Genomic DNA, 23,505 nt, shown 5'->3' on the forward strand with positions numbered 1-23,505 from the left:
CACTTGCAAAGTTTTTTGTTGGGTCGAATCGATCCCTAACATGTTATTTGTTGCTCGCAGAGGAGCGGGAGGAGCCTGCAGAGGGACTTTTGTACCGACAGCAGGAGTCGCACCTTTGCCAGCAGATGAAACTCGCCACTGTGTCCCAGCAGGGGCAGGAATCAGCAGCAGGCTGGTTTCAGGGGGAAACTGCCACATGTAGCACAATACAACCTTGCCCAGGTCATTACCTAAGAATCAAAGTGTCTTACAAAAACATGCGTAGATTGGATTCAACAGATAATACATAACAGCACCGTTAGTGACTGTGCACGCCTTCTTTCTTTTTCTTCCACGCTCTTTCTCTCAGACCAGCAGCAGTATGCCAGCAATGACCAGTCGAAGCTTCCAGACCCCAGCCGAATCCGCTCCCGAGTCCCGCCCAACATGCCAAAGCTTTTCATCCCTTCCACCGTTACCAAGTTCCCGCCAGAAATCACAGTAACGCCTCCGACCCCCACGCTTCTCTCCCCCAAAGGCAGCATCTCAGAGGAAACCAAACAGAGACTTAAGGTAAGCACTCTCAATTACCACGCATACGGCTCTCTGTTGTCCCAGCACTCAACAGTGACCCCTGCTGTCTGCTCCTGTACAGAACGTCATCCTGTCCTCCCAGTCCGCAGCCACAGTCAAAAAGGACACTCTGACCCAGCCGGCACTGGAGGTGCAGGAGACATCCAGCCAGGAGTCGTCTCTGGAGAGCGAGTCGGACGAGGAGGACGACTACATGGACATCTGAGCCTCGGAAGGCCTCTGAACTCATGACACATCCAGGCCTGACTTTGCCAAACTCCACTTCCCCCAATTCTTAAAAGCAACAACAAAAAAAACAGGATGTTCATACCTCTGCAGCTGTCTGTGTTGATGCTCTTGTCCCCTCACGTGCATTGCAAAACAAAAACAAAAAACCCCGCACTCCCACTGCAGTATTCTCATCGGCTGTCATGTCGCAGTGTTGCTCTGGTGATGATGTATATGACAGACAATGATGGCTTTCGTCTCACAGCATGTCTGTAATGTGCCATTTATGCATATCACTCTTTAGCTTTTTGAGCTCTCCTGTGACAACTTGGGGAAAAAGGAAAAAAAAAATCAGCCTTTAAAGCAAGCCAGTCCCGTGTTTATGCATCTTCTCGTATGTTGTGTGCTAACTATATCGCCAAGCTGCAGCTTTCCAGTTGTCTCACGAGCCCATCGAACTGAGGCGCCTCGGTCTGGATGGGCGCTCAGCAGCATGCACCTGCTGTCCTCCACTCTGATAGTTTACTTGGGCATGAGATGTTCATCTCCAGGACACAATGCATTGCTACACGAAATATTTCAAAGGACACAAGAACAATCGGCTGCGTTTGATGTTCGCCCGTGGAGACAACGAGCCACGCGGCCTCATGACATGTAGCAGGTTGAAAATGTTTACACTTAACATTCGGGATGTTTTTCAGTTTGCACTTAACTTTGCGCTATTTTTGTACTCACTGTATTCCTTGTACTATTTTTTTTCTTTCTTTCCTTTCATGTGCATTTGTAGCTAAGAGGAACAGTTCTTACCAGGATGGACCTCCATGTCACCAGCATTGATCTGTATTCATATGGGAAGGGGTTATTGGAAATTAGCTTTTTTTTTTTTTTTGGTACGTATCAAAATCCAAGTATCTTTCTGACATGTTTTGGCTTTCAGCGGTCAACTCTTAAGCTCGAGAAGCACTTTTCGTGATCTTTCCCGATCTTTGGCGCGTCCCGAGCAGGACTCTCTAATCCCGATGCCTTTCCATTGAAACCATTTTGGTAAATTTGTCACAATCTAGCTTAACTCAGAGGAAGACAACAGAATGTTTTTTAAAGATTGTTTTGTTTTCTATACAAGATGTTAAAGAAAGTTATTTACTGATTATGTTTCTTGAAAGTTGTCTAAAACATAATTTTTCAAAGAAAGCGTACAAGTGAATAATTGTAAACTATCACCCTTGATAAAAGAAGAAACGTTTTGTATTTTATTTCACGATTATTTTTTGGTGTAAGATAGTTTTTCTATTGTTCTGCCGAGCTTCTGGGAATGTAACGCGGCTAAAGAGGGCGAGCGGGTCAAAGGCTTGAGCTCGAGCTTCGCCCAGCTCCCCTCTGGTGCAGGCTGCTGAAGTGGAACTGTTCTCTGTGTCTGGACTGAATGCATTATAGATGTCAAACCAAAAATATATTTGAGAAACACACGATCTGCACTGTGTGTGCTGTTTGTTATCAGGTGCAATGTGTGCATCAAATTAGATGGTTTGTTTGGGGAAACCAGCTGTAACTTACAAGAGTCGTGGATGCAGACTGATATGGTGCGGATGGAGATTCTCATCATACAGTGTAAGTACTTACATGCTGTTGCTTGACTTCACTTGATTGCTGAAAAAGTTGTGACGTCAGAAATGTTGGGATGCTGTGTAAAATGTAAATAAAAGCTGAATGGAATTAATTTTTAAAATTAATTTTTTTTGTAATTTGCCAGCACCCTGGGGGAGACGGTAGCATGTTGACCGCTCTGTTGCATCACCTGTTCTTTTGTTCTTTTAACACTGCTGACATATTTTCCAACTTTTGCATCATAATGTTTCAGGCTTCAGAGCGTCCTTTGTTCTATCTTTAATTTCTTAAGGCACCAAATGTTTTCACTGGCTGACTGGTCTAGTCTGCAGACAGCCCAGTTTAGCACTCAAGCATGCTGCTGTGACATGTGCAGACTGTGCTTTGGCGTTGGCTTGCTGAAATAAACGATGATTTCCCTGAAAGCAGTCTGCATAATAGAATGTGTCACTCCTAGTCTTGTAAATATTAATGCCTTCTCAAACCTGCTGCTTACGTTCAAGTTTTACCCACATGAACTCTGAGCAGTGAACTCCCCACGTTTACCTCTGAAAGACTCGGCCTGTCTTATGTTCTTTTTATACCCAATCATGTTACTAATTAACCTTATTCATTCTGAGATGCTTTTTCAGGTGATTTCTCAGTGTTAACTCTTGATGTGTTTTCTTTATAATATAAACAGTTTTATTTCTTTTTTTATCATATGCCTTTTGCATTTTACACAGCACCCCAACATTTTTTGAAACTGTACGTTAGTTTTATTTCCAAGTATAAACACTCATTGTCCACTATGTTACCTACACCTTGCTAGTACTGGTTTGGACCTTCATGGCACAGATTCAACAAGATGCTGGAATCCTTCCTCAGAGTTTGGTTCATATTAACATCCCAGATGTTTTCTGTCGAGTTAATATTTAGTGTCTGTGGAGACCATTGGAGTACACGACAACTCATTGTCATGTTCAAGAAACCAGCTCGAGATGATCCGAGCTTTGTGACATGGTGTGCTATCCTCTTAGACGATGGGTGCACTGTGGTCATAAAGGGATGGATATGGTCAGCAGCAATAGGATGTGGGGTTTCAGCGGCATGTCAGTTGGTACTAAGGGCTCAAAACTGTGCTAACAAAATTTCCTCCACATCATCACGCCACCAGCAGCAGCCTGAGTCACTGACACAAGGCAGGATGGATCCATGCTTTCATGTTGTTTACACCACATTTTGACCCTGCGCACTGAAGCTGCAGCAGATATTAAGACTCGTAAGAGCAGGCAGCATTTTTCCAGCCTACTGTTGCCCGGTTTCAGTGAGCCCCAGCGAACTGTAGCCTCAGTTTTCTGTTCTAAGCTGACAGGAGTGGCACCTGTTGCACTCCTGTGCTGCTGTAGCACATCTGCTTCAAGGTTTAACATGCATTCAGAGATGCTCTTCTACCTTCAATGTAACAAGTGGTTATTTGAGTTGCTGTTGCCTCACTGCTCAAAGCATTCTCCTCAGACCTCTGACATCATCAAGGCATCTTTCTCCCTAAAAACTGACGATTCTCTGTAAACTCTACAGATGGTTGGGTGTTAAAATCCCAGCAGATTTTCTGGCAACAACAACAACTATGCCACATTCAAAGTCACTTAAATCACCTTTCATCCTCATTCTGATGCTCAGTTTGAGCTTCAGCGGGTCATCTTGACCACATTCACTTGCTGCTATGTGAGTAGCTGATTAGATATTGGTGCGAGCAAGCTGCTGTACCTAATGAAATGGCATATGAGTGTCCTTTTAATAATACATTTACAATAGATTACATAAGCATTTATTATTCATGTCGGACAAAGTAACACATTTAGCAAACTGTATTGTAACAAAGTCACGTTTAAGCAATCTGACAACTATGAGTGCAGTTTGAGGCTGTTGCTCTAATGTTGAGTCAACTCTCTGTTTAGTCAGAGGAAAGCACCATAGAAGTGTTAAGACACCTTACAAACAACTCTCATTGGACAGTATAAATGTCCCACACTTAAAGAAAGCACAAACCTTTGGGGGGCACACATGGTGACTTGGATTTCCCACTATTTCCCGTTGTCTGCATTTTATTTTCTGTTGTGATCAAATAACTTAAAACCAAAAACTCCCAAAACTCATTTCAGGACAGCTGAAATTGTGTTCTTTTCATCTTGTGCAATGTCACACATCTGCCTTAAGGAGATTCACAACTGGGGCACTGTGCACCTCCTAAGACTCAGCTCTGGTGAAGATGGATTTCTCCTCTTTGAGTCCTCCTGCTGGTGGTGGAGCTGCACAGCCTCTGAACTCCTGCAGCCATCTGACCACACTGACTGCGGTCAAAGGGCTTGTGCACAGTGGTGTGAAATCTCTGACACAAGGGAAGCCATTAGTCTTCATTAGCAACTTCCAGGAGTTTCTTATGAAGTGCTGTGAAGTTGTCATTTGCCCTCTTTGCCAGGCAAGCTAGATGTGAGATTTGTTTTCTTATGTGGTGGACCAAATGTGAGGTCCCCCAGCCCCAAGTTTGTGTAGATGAGATCACGGCCACTCTGCATTTAGGACAGGGATGTCAGAGGGGGCATGGAAGGATCCTCTCTCCCATTTTTCCTCAACTTTTTTCTTAAAGTGACCAATCATAACACAGCACCTCCAACGATCTAAAGTAAATTGATCGTTCCTCTCATTCGTCGTGTTAGTTGCCGGCTGCTGTCTCTACAAACCACTCAATGTGGCTGATTTAGCATCAAAAGGACTACGCTGCATGGCTAATGTGAGCAAAAGGTGTGAGATTTCTCGTCATTGCACTCAAGGGGGCGTTTTATTGGGCTGCCAGAGAGCCGTCTGATCCCTCGGCCCTGGCTGTATATTGGCAGCTGTTAAATGCTGAGCACAGGGAGATCTGTGCAGTTAAAGCAAATGGCCAAAGACTGACACCTGGTAGGTAGAAGAGCTCTGCTGAAGGTGATCTGGGAGTAGGAGTCACTGCGACACAGCGTATCTCTGATAAGTCTTTTTTTGCAGTGCAAGACCCTTTCTGTCACCCTCGAACATTCTTTAGTAAAAAAGCCTTATTCATGGAGTATATTTGGGCTTTGGCAGCCTCTATCAGTCTTCTCCAGACAGGCTCCCTGATTTGTCATCCAGCCTAAATCTCCCCTGGGCTTGCTCTTACATAAGCTCTCTGTCATGGCTCTGTACACCCTGACTTTTTGTCGCCTGGCCCCGCACTGAGGCCTTTAGCAGTCACACCTGTCGCCTTCAGAACCACTGCGTAATGGGATTGACACTGCCGCTGCTGAAATGTACACCTCCGCTCTGAAGCTGACATGCTCTCCTCTGCTAAAGCTGAAGTGATCTAAAGAGAATTCAGCCCTTCGCGTTGCTGACAAACAGCCAAAAAAGTTGCGTGACCCCTTCTCTGGTCCCCTGAAACATGACCAGAGAAGAAGTGTGGAGAGCATCAGTGTATTTGTGTTTCACATAAGGTGGGGGGGGGGGAGGGCCAATTCCACAGAGAGAGTGGAGAGCCCTGCATCAGGGCATTTAACATAGGTAAATTATCAGACCACGATCTCTTAAGTGTATCATTAAAAGCTGAATGTCACCCCTCCTCCTTTTTTTTCTTTACTCTACATCGACCCTCCACAAAAGTCTTAAACAGGCTGCTCAATACTTTCACAGGGGAGACTTTATTTCTCGCGCCTCTTTATGCACACCCAACTGCCAATTCTGCTGTCTCATAAACCCACCTCTGTGTTTCGCTCCTCACCTGTAAAAGCCGCTCGTATATCACACGCAGTTTTGTGCCCGGAGCTGTTATCCATACAGTCACACGTGAACAAAAGACTCCTTGGTGTGTGGGAGTAAAAGGGTTTGGGCCTACAGAAGGCATTGTATGCAGCACACATACATGGGATTACAATTAGAAACCTGACTGGAAGTGATGTGTCTGTGCTAGGAAAAAGAAAAAGAGGTTCAATGAGATGTGAAACTCACTTAATTCAAATTTGTGAGTGTGTGTGTTGGTGGAGGCAAGAAGGGAAACTGTGGTTTTCTCTCTCTTTCCCTTCTATGCAAATACTTGCAGTTTTCTAATAAATTCTTTTGCCTGCAGCGAGTGGCATGATGCAGGAGGAGACGGGCCTGCGAGCAAAGACGCAGCTGTGGATTTTGTCCCGTGTGTGGAGGGCTGGAGGATGGCTGGATTGTTGTGCCAGGTCTTTATTCTCTGACCCCTCCTGTCCCATTCAAGGCTGACTTGGGCCTTTGGTGCTAACTGGCTGTTAATTGCCTGGGCTTTCTCCATGCTGCAGAAACGTGCTCATTTCAAGGGGAACCAGTTTAATGAGATTATCTATCAGGGGTTGTCTAGACACCTGAATACACATACCCCCCCCCCCCCCCCCCCCCCCCCTCTCTTTCCATGCAGTCTTCACTACCTGGCAGGCTTCACACAAAGCCCTCAGGTGAAAGTTACCTGCAGAAAGAGTGCATGTTGTCATCGTCATTATGGGTTTACATAGAGTTTCCCACCCACTGCTGTGGGTGCCTTTGATGGAAAGTGTAAAGGAGATGATGAAAAAATGTATTATATATAGAATATGAAAATACATATATGTGTGTGTATGTGTGCATTTCCAGACCAATATGTCAGATTTATGCAATGTATTTATGAGAAAAGCCTGTGTACTTTAACTAAGCTATTGAAAACACTGCTGATTTTCTGAAAAATGTAAAAAAAAAAAAATAGACCCTACCTGTATGCACACACAGACCACAGTGCATTAACCCGTTTACACAGACCTTCAGCTGTGTTTCTCTCAGTTGTGCCAAATGAATTTATAATGACTTTTTTCTAACCACAAACACACTAAATGGCATTTTCATGAGCAGACTCTGTGTGTGTGTGTGTGTGTGTGTGTGTGTGTGTGTGTGTGTGTGTGTGTGTGTGTGTGTGTGAGGGAAATATTTACACAGGTTTTGCTGGACTGAGTTATGTGTTCTGCAGCACGGAAGTCCATCTCTATTTGTTTTTAAAGTCTCTTAGCAGTTAATAAAGATGCATTTCTTTCACCCCCCCCCCCCCCCCCCCCCCACCTTCCTGTGGGGATGGTATCAAGCCTCTGTTAAGTCTCTTTGATTTCCAGCACTCTCCAATCACAGTTGGACTCCAACCCATCATTGTGCCACTTCAAAAGGATGGCCTCCCTGGCCCCACCCACTCCTGGGCTACCCTTAAAAGTCATGGTCATCCCATCCTGCAAGGACTCAGCATCTCTGAAACATCTGCAGCGAGGACTGATTTGACCTTCTGACTTCCTTCCTGGGCTGTTGGATTTTTCTTTTGCATGTGTGGAAAGAGACCCAGGAGACAGAGAAGAGCTGAAGACGCACTTTGGATATCACACACCTGGACTGAGTTCTCTGTCTTTTCTTTCTTTCTTTCTTTCGTTGTTTTTTTTTTTTTTTTTTTTTTTTTTTTTTAAAGCCTTTTCAGTTAAAAACATATCAAGTTTAATCCAAAGGATGCAGTCCATCAGAGGTGAGTTGATGACTACTTCTTCAGCTATATCAGCTTTGCCTCCATAAGCACACGTGTCTTCTTCTACCAGTTTTTCCAGTAAAAAATGCTTATTCATGTTTTTCTTCTAGACTTGAAGTCCAACTTCAGTGGGCCTCCTCCGGCCCACATAGCTCCCGGACCTGATGCCTATCTCCAGGGCAATATCAGGATGTTTCTGGAGGACACTGAACTGTGGACGACCTTCCATGAAATAGGGACAGAGATGATCATCACTAAACCGGGAAGGTAGGGCAACAGAAAAATAAAATAAAATGTTAAATGTTCACACCTTGCTCCCCCACCTTTTACAGAACTCATTCTTTCTCCCATGTTTACCAGGCGAATGTTTCCACATTGCAAAGTGAATCTATCCGGGCTTATTCCATGTGCCAAGTACGTGTTGTTGGTCGACATGGTCCCAGAGGATGGTTTCAGGTATAAGGTAAGACACCAGTAGCTTTCTCCTTTGTGTATTAATGAGTCATGCATGAGAGAAAATTCACTTCCCAAGGCCTCACTAGAGTCATAGGTTTGGCTGTAGATAACCCAAAGTGGTAGCCACTAGCCCCAGACAAGACATCCCCTGTTTATCACCCACCCCCACCCCCCACACACACCCCCAACATTGTACATCAAAGGATGTTATCTCTTCCTGTTTTTCTATCCCCTGCTGTGAGCCCACTGTACTACCCCCCCGCTCCCCTCCCCATCTCTGTGGGTGGTACAGGCCAGCCACCGCTCTCCAGTCTATGGTGGAAAAGGAAGGATTTGAAAATTCTTCCGCTACTCACCTTTTTCAAATTGACTGACTCATGTGTCTCTTTCCAACAGTGGAATAAAAAGAAGTGGGAGGTGGCAGGAAAAGCAGAACCTCAGCCACCCTGTAGAACCTACCTCCACCCAGACTCTCCAGCACCAGGGAGTCACTGGATGAAGCAGTCCGTCTCCTTCCTCAAGCTCAAGCTGACCAACAACACGCTCGACCAGCACGGCCATGTGAGTAAAAGCAACATCTGCAACACTTTGACGTCTTTAGACCGAACGTTTCGGCAGTGCTTTTTTTCTAACATTTGGCTGGAGGATAGTTAATTCAACAACCTTCCGATTACAGTTTCCTCCCACCGGGGATAAAAGCGGATAAAAAAGACAGCGTGGTCTTTAAGTCGACATGTCAAAAGCACACAGTAAAACCGCGTTCAAGGAAGCGAAAAATGTTCAAAAAAATGTTCCTTGTCTGCAGATCATTTTGCACTCCATGCATCGCTACCATCCGCGCTTCCACATTGTCCAGGCAGACGACCTGTTCAGTGTGCGCTGGAGTGTTTTCCAGACCTTCACCTTCCCGGAGACTTCCTTCACTGCAGTCACTGCCTACCAGAACACTAAGGTCTGTTTCTAGCACTGCAAGTATGCCGTGTGCCGAGAGACAAATCACAAAGTTTTAACTTTGACTTTGTGTCTCCCTCTCCTGCAGATTACAAAGCTGAAGATCGATCACAACCCATTTGCAAAAGGCTTCCGGGATGAAGGCACTAATAAGAAAAGGTGAGGTTAAAATGCCAACGCGAAAGCTCCAGTTTGGTCCGTTGACTTGAAAGGATCTGAGCTCATTTATTGTTCAGTGTATTGTAGTTTGTATTTGTTTTTAATATAACTGATCTACTGCCGCAGACGTGCCAACAAGGACCCATCATGCCTTGAGAAGAGGACCAAGGCATCAGACATTTTGAACTCTGAAGAAGACAGTCCACCAGGTACCGTTTTCACACTCTTCTCTCTTCATGTTGATGCTTTTTTTGTTTTGTTCTTCTTCTCATTTGATGATCTGTGGCTCCTCAGACTTCTGCCAGTCTTCGTATGAAGGTTTCGACGGAGAGGATGAAGAGCTGCCCAAAAGAAAAGAAGAGGATGGTGTCAAAGAGGAGCGCTACTCTCCTTGGGATGCTGAGAGAGAGCACAGAGTGAGGACTGACTCTCCTGTTGGGGCAGACACAAGAGATCTCTACAGCACAGAGCAGCTTGTTCCTACTCCAGCTTCCTACCAGTCATACAGGTAAACAGCGATGCAGCAGATCATATTATAATCATGTTGTTTTGATGAATGCCAATCAATATTTGTTCTTTTCTTCTTTTTTTTTTACTCCCCAGGTTCCATGAGTATGGAAAGTCCCCGTCCCCCTCCTCCAGCATCGGCAGCAGCAACAGTGGATCCGGACGCAGCAGCTTTGAGTCCAGAGTTCCCGACATAGCCACGGTCCCTGATCACGACTCCTCAAAGGCCCGTGAGGTTGGCCCTTCCAGCTGTGGCCCCCAGCACCTCCCGGGCCCCCAGGACTACACAGGGGTGCTCAACATGTCTGTGGCCCAGGCCAGCAAGCCAGGGGTCATCGGTCACCACATCTACAACCCCTACAGCACCGAGCAGCCCCTGGGCCAGTGGGGCGGCCCAGGTCCTTCCCAGTATCCCCCTCCTCATCATCTGACCACTGACTACACCACGCAAGCTGTGCATCACAGCTATCACCATGGCAACGTGGCCGAGTGGAGCCAGTACCCGCTGTTCTCTTATTCGTGCTGGTGAAGGAATCTCCACCGTCAACTGAGAGTTACTTTACCGCTGCCATCTTAACAAAAAGCTGATCCCGGCACTCACAGCTGTGAGAGCGCATGACTATACAAGGCTGAGGGCCCCAACCCTGCAGCCAGAGTGAGAAAAACTGAGAGGAGAGAATAAGAAAAAGGAGTGGCTCTGTCTGCTGCCCCGACTGGCAGGATTCAAACCGGCCATTTAATGCTGAGTGCAACTCAAGTTTGTGGTTTAATTGTTTGAAAAAAGAAAAAAAAAAACTATTTATTTTGCATTTCACCTCATTTCCCAGTGTAAATAAATATTTTTGTAAAAAGCTAAGAATAATAATGTAAGAGTTAATCATTTGTGTGCAATTATTGTTTGACAAATTGTGGTGTGACATAAAAAAACATAAAAAATAAATAAAAGTCTCTGGACTCGAAGTCTTGTGTGTGAAATCCATATCATTTTTACACTGATGTCTTATTAACTTGAGATACGAAAGTGTACAAAAAGAGACCAATATGAGGTATGAAACAAATATTTTTCTATCCTGAATCTCACTTTTATGCATTTTTCTTCTATTCAAACAAAACTGTGACAACAAAGGTTGTGGAGTGTCTCTAGAATTGTATCCTTTTTATTTACTTGTGACCCTTTAATTATTTCTCACACCAGCATCTGCCCGTTGACTTTGATTTCCTCCCAGTCGATGTTCACGCATGCAGCCAGTCTCCTGACTGAATGGATAAGAGTTTGTAAAAGTGCCTGAACTCCTTGGCCTTCTCCCAGTGGGTGCACATCTGCATGCTTTGTACCTGGCCACCCCTGATAAGAGCCGCAGCCTTTGGTGGTGTTTGTTTGTATTTCCTTTTTGTTGATCTAATGAGGCTATACTCTGTAGTTTCGACAAGCACAGCATGCGTTAAAGACGCTGTATTACTGCGACTCTGGGTCACCTGCTGTGGTTTACCCACCGGCACATAAAGCATCTCCACGGCCCTCGTTCTCCATGTCAATGAGCCTTAAAAAGCATGAAAAAGGGGGAGGCTGTTGGCTCCTTTTCACAACTGAAAAACACAGGCAGAACCCACTGTCTCCACCCTCAGGGGGATATGGGCTGCTAATGACTTTCGTAAAATCCAAGGGGGGTAAGAGGAAGAGTGGTTTGGGGGGGGAATTATCCTTCAGGAGAAACCCAAGTCTAGTGTGGATTTTATCCAGTGCAATTCATTATCCGAGCGCTTCCCTGAACTGGCGTTGTCCACCCACAGGCTTCTCCTGCTGAACACACTTCATTTGCCCATTTAATGAGGACGAGAAGAGGCTGATCTTTACAGGAATCTGACTGCCCGGTGAGCAGGTCGGAGCAGAGGGAGCTCAGATTCAGAGAAACAGTTTGCTTAACCTCTTCCACCCTGGGCTCCGTTGTACAGGAACAGGACTGTATCTGTTTTTTGCTTTCATCACCACATTTTCTACCTCTGCCCACAATAACTAACATTTCTGTTGCATTTTAATTAATCTACAGTAGCAGCTGAGAGTTTTGCAAACAGATTCACGACTCATTGTCACAAAAGGTAACTTTTTTAAAATCTGTCTGACCTGATGATAAAGATCAGGAGACTTGCAAACTGTGCAGCTGCTTTCCATGCAGGCTTTGAGGTTTTCACACTTTAAAGGGTTGAACTAGGTGAATATAGGCTCATACTGCATGGATGAATGCACAAGGGTGATTTGTTTTCATGCCATCTACACCTGCAGGAAACCTGTGTTCTAAGCCAAAAACATGTGCTAAAATACTCGTCAGTGCATTACGTTAATTTGCTTACAGCATTACAGTGATGTCACAGCTGGTCTCCGTTCATAATATGGTCTCATAATCTGTCTAATAACATGTTAACAACAGTAAAATCCCATCTTTCATGCGTGTCATACTAATGAGACCCTCAAGTTGCATACAGTTAAGTAGGTCTGGACTACACATGTAACTTAGACATGCAAAATCAAATAAGTAAAAAAAGAGAGAAAAAATGGTCAGTTTTATTACTTTATAGAAATCTTTTCTGAGTAATTAAAGTATAAATTAATATATACATGTGAAAAAAAAATACAAATTACACCTGGGAATAGTTCACGAGGAAAGTGCAAAGCAGGCCAAATGTTCAGCAACTGCATGAAAAAACTTTGTGATACAAAATACATAATACAACTTTTTGCAGGACTTCAAGCAAAAACAGGGGTTACTTAGATACTAGGGCTGGGTATCGTCACTGATTTCTAGAATCGATTCGATTCTGATTCACAAGGTCCCGAATCAATTCGATCCATGATTAGATTCAATTCGATTTGTATCTGGGAAATTTTGCCTCAGACAGTCAGAAATATTATAATTAAGATCAGTACATTTACATATTTTTGTATCTATAAAAAGGAAGCTGACACTCGCAAGACTTTATCAAAGGTGTAAGCATCACAGCAGATGCCTTTGTGTCAAAGTAGCTGAAGATAAAACACAGAAAAACCTGAAGGTGATTTTCCTGGCCTGGGATTTTATAAAAATATTCTGTAGTAGATCAAAAACGAAAGAAAACCATTAATCAACATGGACATTTCCTCTGAAGTTACAGCGGTTTTATCAGAGACACAGCTAAGCGTTTTGCATTTTGCATAATTTAAAAAAGTTTCAATTTGTTCTGTAGCCCATTGAACAGCAGAAATTAGGTTTTCTTTTCAGAAGTAAGTAAAAGGGAAAAAAAACAGCAGCCGACAGCGCTGTAAACAACGGCAGTCTTGTGCGTAACAAGCAAGCGAATAATGCAGAAAACAGATTTTTAGACGGGAAACTGTTCTTGAAGTATTGTGTTCCTGCTTTCATTCACTGTTTTAGCTGTTTGGTGGTTGTTGAAATGTTGTGAGGTTTCACCTGAGATTCTGGCATTTCAGGCAAAATAAATTTATATTAAAAAATCGATTCAGGATTTTAATGAATCGATATCACGTTATCTGAGCTAGAATTGATTTTAATCGATAAATCGATTATCAAAACCCACCCCTATTAGATACTGGTGCAAACATAAATGATAAACTCATCGTTTTATGCTCCACGATATAAAGACAAAGCCCCCCTATGGCCCCTATGACTCTATATGTCTACACTCCAGTGTAGACATATAGAAGTGAAATCGTCTGCGACACAATGATAGGCAATGTTTTGCAGGCCAGATCTTCGTCTACAGGTGACTTTCTTTGTTATCTATTGAATTGACTTCCTCCTCTCCTGCAGAGCAGGAGAAAGTAGAGGATACAAGTGGGCACTTAGCAAAATCCCCTCGGCTCATACATCCTCAACTCCACTGGGTTTAATCTGCATAACTCTACATCACAGGCTAATGTGGGCCTTTTAATTGCTCTGATAATGGTCCAGCAAAGAGCACCAGATCGACCCGCACTCAGATGTCTGTAACGGCCGCTGACGCGGTTAAGAGCGTGACTGTACGTTTTAAGTGGCCCCGAGGTGGTAGTATAGTTTTAGAACACAGAGATTTGATGCGTAAACACAAACACAGATCCTGGATGTCCAGCGCTGATGTCAGCAGATCCTGCCAGACTACTTGCTGGGGGCTGGCACAATAGTGTGAAAGAGAGGGGTGTGTGGGAGGGAGCACACACACTTAGTGCTGATGGGGGGTAACAGATGTAGATGAAACAGCCTCAGAGAGGAAAGTAGCAGTCAGCCTTCATAAAGCTGATGGAGTTTAGAGCCAAATGGAGAGGAACTGGTAGAGACTGGGAGGAATAAAAGGCAGGAGGCAGCAGTTCAAACAAGGAGCACAATCAACTGTTGGGAGCTGATGTTAGATTTATGAAATGGGCTTTAAATTAAACAAACAAAAAAAGACAAACTCAAGTCAGAGAGTTGTCGAAGCCAAAACATCTGCTTCTTAGTTACACGCCTGACAATTTCCTGTAACTTTCTCAGCAATTACTTCTTCTTTTTTTAAGGAAAAAGCAAAACAAAAACTAATATTTCTTAGAAGTCAGTTTCAGTTCCGTAGATGTTTGATTCCCAAGACATATAAATGGTGCTTCCAGCTCAACGCTGGCACAAAATCCAGTCCATTGTAAAATCCATGTAACACTTTTCCCTATACAACATTCAGACGTGACAAAAGCAGGACATATATTTTTTAATCAAATTTAAAAAGTTATCTTGTTTGCATATGTTTGACAGTGTTTCCAGCAAATCATGTGGAAAAGGCGGGTACATTTACAATTACGTGGGTTCAAATGAAGCGTTAACAGTGGTTGAGTCCAGTGTGAAACAGGGTTTGCAATGAACCATGGCAACACACACACACACACACACACACACACACACACACACACACACACACACACACACACACACAGTGCTAAGCGATTCGGTGAAGACAAATATTCTGAAATAAACCATCATGAGGATTCCGATTAAGCTCAAGTGATGAGCGGATCAGTGAAAGGACACACATGCACAAAAATAATGGTTAATTTTCACATTTCATTTACAAATAAATGGCAACTTCAATCTGTAGACCCCTTCCTCTATCTAGCTACAGACATAAATAAATTAAATAATTATTATTTGGAATTATTCATTATTTATATGATGATATCAGAGGCACGATAGCTAAGGCTCGTCTCTGTTCAGACATACGCAGATCACATATAAACTCAGGCTAAGAGTGAATGAAAGCAAGAAAACAAGGCACGATATTTGCAAAACATAACGATCATTCAGAGGTTTGGAGAGATGATAGCTCCACTGAGCAGCTGTCTGGGGGATGGAGACAAAACCCACTTCTTGTATGCTTATTGTTGTGCACTGACAATGCAGAGAACCAGCTGAGGAATAATGAGAGCTTAACTGTGTGACCCCCGCCATTCTTTTCACAGATAAAACACGTGCTTGGGTTTTTTTTTGTTTTTTGCAAAACTGCTTTTATAGTATTTTTGTTTTAGAAACAGGAACTGTTATTACTACAGAATACAACTTCAGTGTGTGACATTGCAGAAAATAGAAATAAGGAAGAAGTCACTTCTCCAATCTCCAAGTGGCTTTGTGACCCATTCAGCTTCAAGTTGTCACACCAGAGCACACTCTGGTCTGGGATATGCCTGGTCATAGTTTTTGCTCTCTTGTTTTGGTAGTTGTGGATTTCGGTGGAGATTCATCGTCGGGTTTTGAGTTTCTCCGGCAGTCTCGCCACAGACTTGTCCTTGCTAGCAGTGAGCAACATGTTGCTTTTATGTTTATTTAGCCACACAGTAATACTGTTCCCACAGTAACAACTCGGGGCCCCACAGTCTTAAAGGAAAAGCCCACATTCGTGTCTTTACTCCAAAGTACCATGTTATTGCATAGCTACTAATCTCGAAAGCGTCCTTTGCTCTCTGTGATAAGCGTCGCAGAAACACCGGTGGTTTTAAGGAAATTATGACGAGCGATCAGTAACAAACAGCAGCGTGAACATTTGTTCAGAGAAGAGATTCCCGGACGGGGCAAGAGTACCTAAGGTCAGATCAGAGAAATAAGAAAAAGGTCCTGAATGACACCTTTGGTTCAGAGGCACTCCGAGTTGTCAACATGCATGTGACCCCCCCAAAAAACTAAATACATCCGAAACTCAACATGCAGAGTTAAATGAAAGAAAGAAAGAGATCGCAAGGAGGTCCTTGATGATGATGGAATCCAATTAACACGGCAGCTTCAGTCCACACTTGAGTCATCCGAGCTGTCCATGTCCACTTCTTCCCACGAAGCCTTGGTGCGTTGCTCCCAGCTTCTGGCCTGGGCAATCACAGCGGGGGTCATGAGCGCTACACAGGCTGCCAGGCCGGAGACGTGCGCCTTAAACTTCGTGCCGTTTTTCCACTCGTCTTTGTCGGCGTTGTACACGTGAACGTATTTCATCCTGTTGCCTTTGTCGTGCGTACGCCCTCCCACAACGTAGATGTGACTGTCCAGCACAGCTATGCCGGGTTCTCCGTGGCCCGCAGGGAGGGGGGACATTAAAGACCAGGAGTTGGCTGTGGGGTTAAAGCACGCTACCTGAAATTGAAGAAAAAAATAAAGCAAGCAATAAATGACTTTTTATTTCATAAAAGTGCTGCAGGCAGAGCATCAAAACGTGCTGCTCTGGCTCGTACAGATTTTAATTAGCTTGAGAAGTCAAAGCTTCTGGCCTGTATTAGTATGCAAAATAATGTCAGTCTAGAAAAGGCCGTGGAATATTTTTAAATTTAAATTCATACTATAGGAGGAAAAAACAGAGGTGAGCAGGCTGAAAAAGAGGCAATACTTTAAACTGCATGAGAAGCAAAGAGCCAACGATAAACAGCTGCGATCACTCAGGACGATACCTTCAGGACATCCCTCCTGTATCCGCGCTCGTCATTACTTCCTCCAATAACGTACATGCGGCCGTTAACGGCTGCCATGCCGTGCCACGCCCGCTCCACCGGGCCCTCTGCGCACCCTGTCCAGCGATTGGCTGCTGGGTCAAAACAGCAAGTCTCTCTGAGGTACGCCACGCCTCGGCGCCCACACGTTATATAAATTTTTCCATCCACCACTGCTCCAGCATGGGCATACACCTGAAAGGGTAGACTAGTATTACAGTGGATGTAGGTCTCAGCACAAATGTGAGTAAGCAGCGCCATCATGTGGACAGTAGAAGAATCAGATGCACTCATTTTCAATCTTTCACACCTTCAGGTTTCCATACCTCTCTCTTTAGAGGAGACACAAATTCCCACGTGTCTTTGTGTGGGTCATAACGCTCCACTGACTCCAGCTCGTGGTTGTAGTCTCGTCCTCCAATGGCATAAATATGGCCGCCCACAACACAAACACAGTGGTCGGCATGCTGCTGCTGCAGAGGCTGGATGGTGTGCCACTTGTTGTGACGGGGGTCGTATCTGGAAAGAGCAGACGAGTCTCAGAACAGTGAAGAAGAACCTTATGAAAGATGAGCTCATTTGGAAGCAAAGTGGAAACTCTATTAAAACAAAACAGAACCGTTAGGCTTCTATTGATAACGTTTTAAAAATCTTTAAGGATTTAGCAGCTCTTTTGTTGTTGTTTTTTTTTTCATCTTAAAGCAACGAGCCAATCCCCTTTACTCTAACCTGTACTCAGTTCACTTCTTCAATTTCCAATGTTCATATAAAAAAAAGGCACTGGCAACATTAGTAAATGATTTTTAGTTGGGGATGTTTGTGTGCAAAGTCTCAGCATGAAGTCAACTTTCTTCCCCCCACTTCATTTCTCCACCTCCCACCAGCCCTGTCAACTGGTGTTAAAGCTCAGAAATTACGAATATTCAGCTCCATGACTTTATGATGCGGTGCACAAGTCAGTAAGACATCTGACGCCAGCAAGTAACATCAGTAATGTGTCAGCCAAAGAAACGCCTCCAGAGACCGACAGCTGCTCAGAAATCCTCCACCACAGTAACTGTGAATCAGAGAACACCCCTGGAGCGATGTATTTAGTATCTTTACACTGAATTAAAAGCATCTAAATTAAACTATAAATATCAGTGTCTAGTTTACTTGAATCAAACCTGTATCCCCATTTGCATCTAATTAATGCTTGAGCCCTTTTAATGTTGGTCGCTGTTGTGGCAAACTACTAGTAAAGATAATCTTCCTCACCAGAACAGCAGTGTAAGCACATCATATTGACCATTCAGACCGGTAAACAGGAAGAGCAGGTTCGCTTACTTAAAGAACATCTCTGAAAGACCAGAGAGTTCTTTGCTCGGGCTTTCATGTGAAAGCGTCACTGAAAATAACACCTGAGTATGAGGCAGTCATTCTGCAACATAATGGAGACAGGCCGAGAGCATCAAACATCACCGGAGATTGCTGAGCAAAAAAGGATGAAATCACAAAAGGTGTGTGATTTCAGTCATTTTCTGCTTGTCCAGAAGAAAACTCCCTCCCTGATATTTCTGCAGCTGTGTCTGCTTTCAAAGCTCCCAAATCACCACAGTATTGTGAATGCTGGAGGTGTGGATGTACCTAAACGGATGTTGTCAAAATATAAACTGTGAACACATCATTTAAAAAGCAAACACGGAGAAAAAGTTCTTTAAGATACTGAATAACTGTAACATGGAAAATCTACATTTCCATGACAACTAGGCAAACTCCATCTGCTGGCAAAGATCCTCAAACTCCTTCCTTCCTTTCCTTTTATCGTCTCGAGGATCAAATCATGCAAATGAAAGTCCAGAGCCTCCTGTAAGATTGCTTCCTGTATTTATAATTTAAAAATTCAGTAATAAACTGATTAATGAGATTAATCAGCTGCAGCTTTAACTCCACCACAAAAATGAACCATAAAGGGCGTATGATAGGCTCTCACCTCCAGCAGCGGGTCTCTGCATGAAATCCACTGGTGTTCATGTCCCCGCCAATAAGATAAACAAAGTTGTTGAGCACGGCGATGCCCTGGTTGGACATCCGGGGAGTGTGAGCTGCAGTGAGACTCCTCCACTCCCCCCAGCTTGGGTGAAACACCTGAAACAGGTGATCGGTGTATGCGAGGGAGCTGGAACTAAACATTCCCCCGAAGCCCAGTATGCAGTGGAAAGTGGACCGCGGCTGGGTGAGAGGAGTCTGGAGGACAGGCTGCAGGAGCTCCTGCTCGTGGTAACGCAGTGCAGCTGAAACAGAATCCTTCAGCGGACACTGCTTCAGTCTGTTGTGCAATCTCTGCAACATGTGCTTCTCAATCAGGCAAAATCGCACTGCGTCGAGCATCTTGAGATTTTCCTTCAGGTGAGGGAGACAGAAACATAAATGCAACACTTTAATAGAGTGTAATTAAGATGTGTGCTTTATTTAGATAGATGAGTATAAATGCAGACACACCTTTGGACTGACCTGCAAGTACACCTGGTCAGTTTCCACCTGCTCGGGACTGTAATGATAGTGAAGCGCTGCCTCGTACACCTCATTCTCGCTGTTCACCTGGAGCTCGTCGCTGCTCAGCGCACTGAACACTTCATCCTGGGGCAGCTGTCGGTACACATCTGTTCGGGACAACGTCTGAATGTTGCTGAGCATGAAGGAGTGCACTTTGGCCTTCAGCTGTTGCAGTGCGTAGAGATCGGCCAGGTGATACAGCTCTAAAATGTTGCTCTCGTCCATCCAAGAGAAAAGGAAATCACAGCAGAAGCCTATGACATTCTCGAGCTGGAAAACACAAAAGCTGCACAGGTTAACTGAAAGAATTAAAAAAAAAACAAAAAAAAAAAACAGAATAAGAATAAGAAATAAGTAGGAACAACAACCTACTTGTACAAGTGTGGCAGCTATCAGGACTTCCTGCACGCACTCTGGGTCTAAGTCAATCTCTGACGTGTAGATGTAATCAAGTATTTTCTTCATGGCCATGTAGGACACTCCATGAATTGCAATCTCCTTTTGCTGTGTTTCCCGGAGGCCTCCTGCAAACATCCCCCTAGTGGAGAAGGGTAATAAAGTATTATGCTGGGTCATCCTGGTCGCCCAGTAATGATAAGACTCACAGGGAGAGCTGTAGCAACTCAAAGAACATTGAATTCAAATGTATGGGAGAAAAAGCAAAAATGGTGCCAGCAGAGGGAGAAAAGGCCTTATTTTAGGATAAGCCAACAAACTGTTTTTAATATAACTGATTATTCTATATACGCACTTTTAAGGTCATATTTACCAGTGAAATTAAATTGAATTTGACAATGCTTAATGGAAAATCATTATCTGTAAGGGGGTTAGAGGGCAACCTGTCAAGAGCAGAGCCTGGGAGTTTACTGACACGTTGCATTACCCTGAAAATATTCTGCAGTCCTGCACTGACTACAAACAAGCATTCAGAACAAAAATGTTGCATTGACTCTTGGCTTATGCAAACTACAGGCTGATGTTTTCAGTGAAACGTCTAAAATGTTTCTCTTACAGTTTTAGTTTGAGACATGACGTAGGAAAGAAATCGCAAGTAAAAGTAAAATTCACCACAGACCTAAAACGAAACTGCAGCTATGTCACCTTACTGGTTTAACTAGCTGATGAAACATTTGGGGAGATTAAAACACAGATGCAACATTGGGCCTGATTGTGTTGTCAAAATCAGGTGCAATGTTGCAATCAGCTGAACCAGCTGCCCTACATTGAGTGCGAGTGAGTCAAATCACTGCTGACTCCTCACAGCAAGACGGTTCCTGCTTTGAACCTGCCAGCTGGTTGTGTCTGCATGTTCTCTGTGTGAATTTGTGGCTTCTTCCCACAATCCAAGGACATGCATGTTAGATTAACTATTTAATGTAGACCAGCTCCAGGTGTGAATGTATGTGTAGTTGTTTATTTCTCTTTGTGGGAGTCCTGTGACGGACTGGCAGCGTCCCCAGGGTGTATCCCGCCTGTCACCCTATGACATTTGGGACAGGCTCCAGCCCCAGAATTGGATAAGCAGTTAATAAAATGAACAGAAGGATGGGTTGACGAGTCCATCTTTTTATCTCTGCTTCACACAGACATCCGCAATGTTTCCATTGTTGTTAACATTTCCAGGCTGTTATGGAGTAACTCAAGTGAATAAGAACACTTATGCTCAAACACTGACTGTGATCTGACGAACAGATAGCCAGGAACAAATACCAACAAGTTAGGTTTTTACACGTTTTTGAATCTATAGCATTACCGCACAGTAACTATGCTCACAGTAATACACTTGAAATTATCTGGTGGTGACATTTGTATTCCAGTCACAGTAGCTCTATGGTGACCTTGTAAGCAGTGGACTTAAAGGAACAAGTGACACTGGTTTTATTACCAGTAGACCAGTTAGACGGTAATAAAAACAAACCAGAGTTATATCACAGAGAAAGAACTCTTTAATTTTTTTAAAAGTTAAATCACCTCCACAGAAGTTTTGATGTGACTACAGTACGCAGGGAAAGACTAAATCACAGGTGCAATTCAAGGCCTCTGAGGGCAAAGCAATCATGTGACTGGTGGCAGAACCCAAAATATGCAAACCACTAGTAATCATATGACAATGTTGCTGAGCTTGAGGATACATTTGGTTTCAACTGGACTGTGCAAAATGCCTAGGCTGTGTCTTGTGACACGGGGGTGCCAGAGTAACTGGTCAGATTTGCTAGTGAACACATTAGCATATGTTGTGGTGTGTGTTATAGGAAACAACTTATTCATTCACTAGCCTGGAGGTGGCTGACTATTTTGATGGTCAATGGCATGCATATGAATGCTCTTGTATGATAATTTTGGATCTCTGTGGAAACAGGCACAAAAGATTGCATACAGTACAGCAAAGTGAAGATGAAAGCAAAACAAAAAATAACTCCTGTGGGTTTTACCTGAAATAATCACAGGAGGCTGCCAATATTATACGATGGGCTTGTATTGGGCGACTTTCCACAACCAGCACAACATCAAACAAGGTCCCACTGTGTCTGAGAGACAGTAGGCCGTCCAGCAGGCTGCAGAAATGCTCTGAACTTCTGTAGGACTGTCGGCGCAGGCGGCCTGATGACCCGGCGCGTCCCCCTACTGGACTCAGAGCTCCATCCTCAGCCATGACAGCACAGCGGCGCTCGGGCTTCATCGCGTTTGTCTGCCTGATACATACATCACGCAAAGCTGCCTTCACTTTACTTCTAAAGTGGAATCATACAGCACAGCGACATGTGGTGCAAACAGGATGAAAAATGTAGCTAGAAGCTAAACACTCGGTGTGGGTGGCAATGCTCGCTTGGAAATGGCACTGCACAGTCAGTGTGAAATTACAGAATCATACCACATTAAATGCCCGATAAATACCACACGTGAACCCAAAGAACTGTTAGAAAGCATATAAATTACAAACAAATCTCCCTACCTTCGGCTAGCTGTCACTCCGCGGCAGAGCTGTTAGCTAATGTTACTTTCGTATAAAAGACAGCAACCAAAACAAGCTAGAGGCTACTTAGCGCGCCAGCTAGTGCAACGCACTCTGTATCAGCAGGATGTACGCTTAAAAACACAACCAAAGCGACTGCACAGAGAAGAGTCCTCGTATTGTTCAAAACCAGACGGGTGTCTAATACTACACGGCCTCAGGAACACCTTCACTTCTGCGAACTGAGTTGCACCTGATACATAAAAACAAAGTCTGTTTACTTTTTGGTATTTTGGCGTTAGATCAACTTCCATTGGTCATTGCTGCGCTATGTCCCACCCATTTCTGAAATCAAACCAATCAGAGAAATCTTTCACATTGCCGAGAAATAAAGCGAGAGCTCCACCTTTTCCTTTAAAATGAGTGTTCAGTGTGTAGACATGATCATTTTTACGATGGGCCACATTAAGAAAAAACAAACAAACATCATTTTGAGAATAAAGTCGAAATATCGAAATTATAGTCGAAAATCTATGTGGAGGAAAAAACAGTCGAAATGTGGAAATTACAGTTGAAAAAATGGTGCAGAAAGTTGCATCTGGTCAGACATACCCACACACAAGCCTAGAAGAGTGGATTTGTTCAAAATGAAATGGCTGGTAATGGACAGATGCGATCAATGGTCACACCTTAGTATAACAAGAGGATGTATGTTGTATCACACGACGGCTTCTTTTTCTTCACTAACTCAGCTACACAAGGCATTTTGTAGAGCAGCAGCCGTGGCAGTTTGTCTCAAAACAACTGTATTCTGCACATTTCGACTTTTTTCTTGAAATTTCGACTTTATTCTTAAAATGATCAATAATATTCTTTTTTTTTCTGAAAATATCTGCATTATATTAAATCTAGCCGTTTAAAAAAGAAATTAAAATGATATGAATAAAAATTTCTTTAACACTACTTTTAAAGACAAATACATGCTTGTGATATTTTCTGACACAAGATGGCGCTGCTTCCTTCTCAAACAACTTTGAAGCTTCTACCTGTCACACC

The 23,505-nt window shown here is 43.7% G+C and overlaps 3 protein-coding genes across 8 annotated transcripts in view; 2 read left to right on the forward strand and 1 right to left on the reverse strand.

Annotated features, from left to right (window-relative positions):
- Window positions 1–2,246, forward strand: part of cabin1 (calcineurin binding protein 1) — a 38,910-nt gene extending 36,664 nt beyond the window's left edge. For all 4 annotated transcript variants that reach the window (XM_080893349.1, XM_080893350.1, XM_080893351.1 and 1 more), the window contains 3 exons: window positions 61–222; window positions 350–552; window positions 635–2,246. In XM_080893349.1, coding sequence (XP_080749475.1) covers window positions 61–222; window positions 350–552; window positions 635–778 — 509 coding nt within the window. In that variant the 3' untranslated portion in view covers window positions 779–2,246. The remainder of the gene's footprint in view (window positions 1–60; window positions 223–349; window positions 553–634) is intronic.
- A 5,396-nt stretch (window positions 2,247–7,642) lies between these two features.
- On the forward strand, window positions 7,643–10,955 carry tbx16 (T-box transcription factor 16). Its single transcript, XM_080893683.1, has 9 exons — window positions 7,643–7,930; window positions 8,041–8,197; window positions 8,291–8,393; window positions 8,783–8,947; window positions 9,192–9,338; window positions 9,426–9,496; window positions 9,623–9,705; window positions 9,791–10,004; window positions 10,100–10,955. Exons 1-9 carry the CDS (start codon window positions 7,915–7,917, stop codon window positions 10,530–10,532), a joined length of 1,389 nt encoding a protein of 462 aa, XP_080749809.1. The 5' UTR covers window positions 7,643–7,914; the 3' UTR covers window positions 10,533–10,955.
- Window positions 10,956–14,702: 3,747 nt separating this feature from the next.
- klhl22 (kelch-like family member 22) lies at window positions 14,703–22,729 on the reverse strand. Of its 3 annotated transcripts, none has more exons than XM_080895169.1 (8): window positions 22,450–22,729; window positions 21,929–22,189; window positions 19,869–20,034; window positions 19,455–19,766; window positions 18,934–19,343; window positions 17,288–17,480; window positions 16,923–17,156; window positions 14,703–16,611 (listed from the first exon to the last, which is right to left on the reverse strand). In XM_080895169.1, the coding sequence occupies exons 2-8, from the start codon at window positions 22,174–22,176 to the stop codon at window positions 16,270–16,272; spliced, it is 1,905 nt and encodes a 634-aa protein (XP_080751295.1). In that variant the 5' UTR covers window positions 22,177–22,189; window positions 22,450–22,729; the 3' UTR covers window positions 14,703–16,269. The 3 variants fall into 3 exon arrangements, with proteins under 3 accessions (XP_080751295.1, XP_080751294.1, XP_080751293.1); XM_080895168.1 differs by having other exon boundaries at window positions 19,443–19,766; XM_080895167.1 differs by having other exon boundaries at window positions 19,443–20,034.
- Between the last annotated feature and the right edge of the window lie 776 nt (window positions 22,730–23,505).

The sequence above is a fragment of the Rhamphochromis sp. 'chilingali' genome (genome assembly GCF_963969265.1).
Source record: "Rhamphochromis sp. 'chilingali' genome assembly, chromosome: 10".
Classification (NCBI taxonomy): domain Eukaryota; kingdom Metazoa; phylum Chordata; class Actinopteri; order Cichliformes; family Cichlidae; genus Rhamphochromis; species Rhamphochromis sp. 'chilingali'.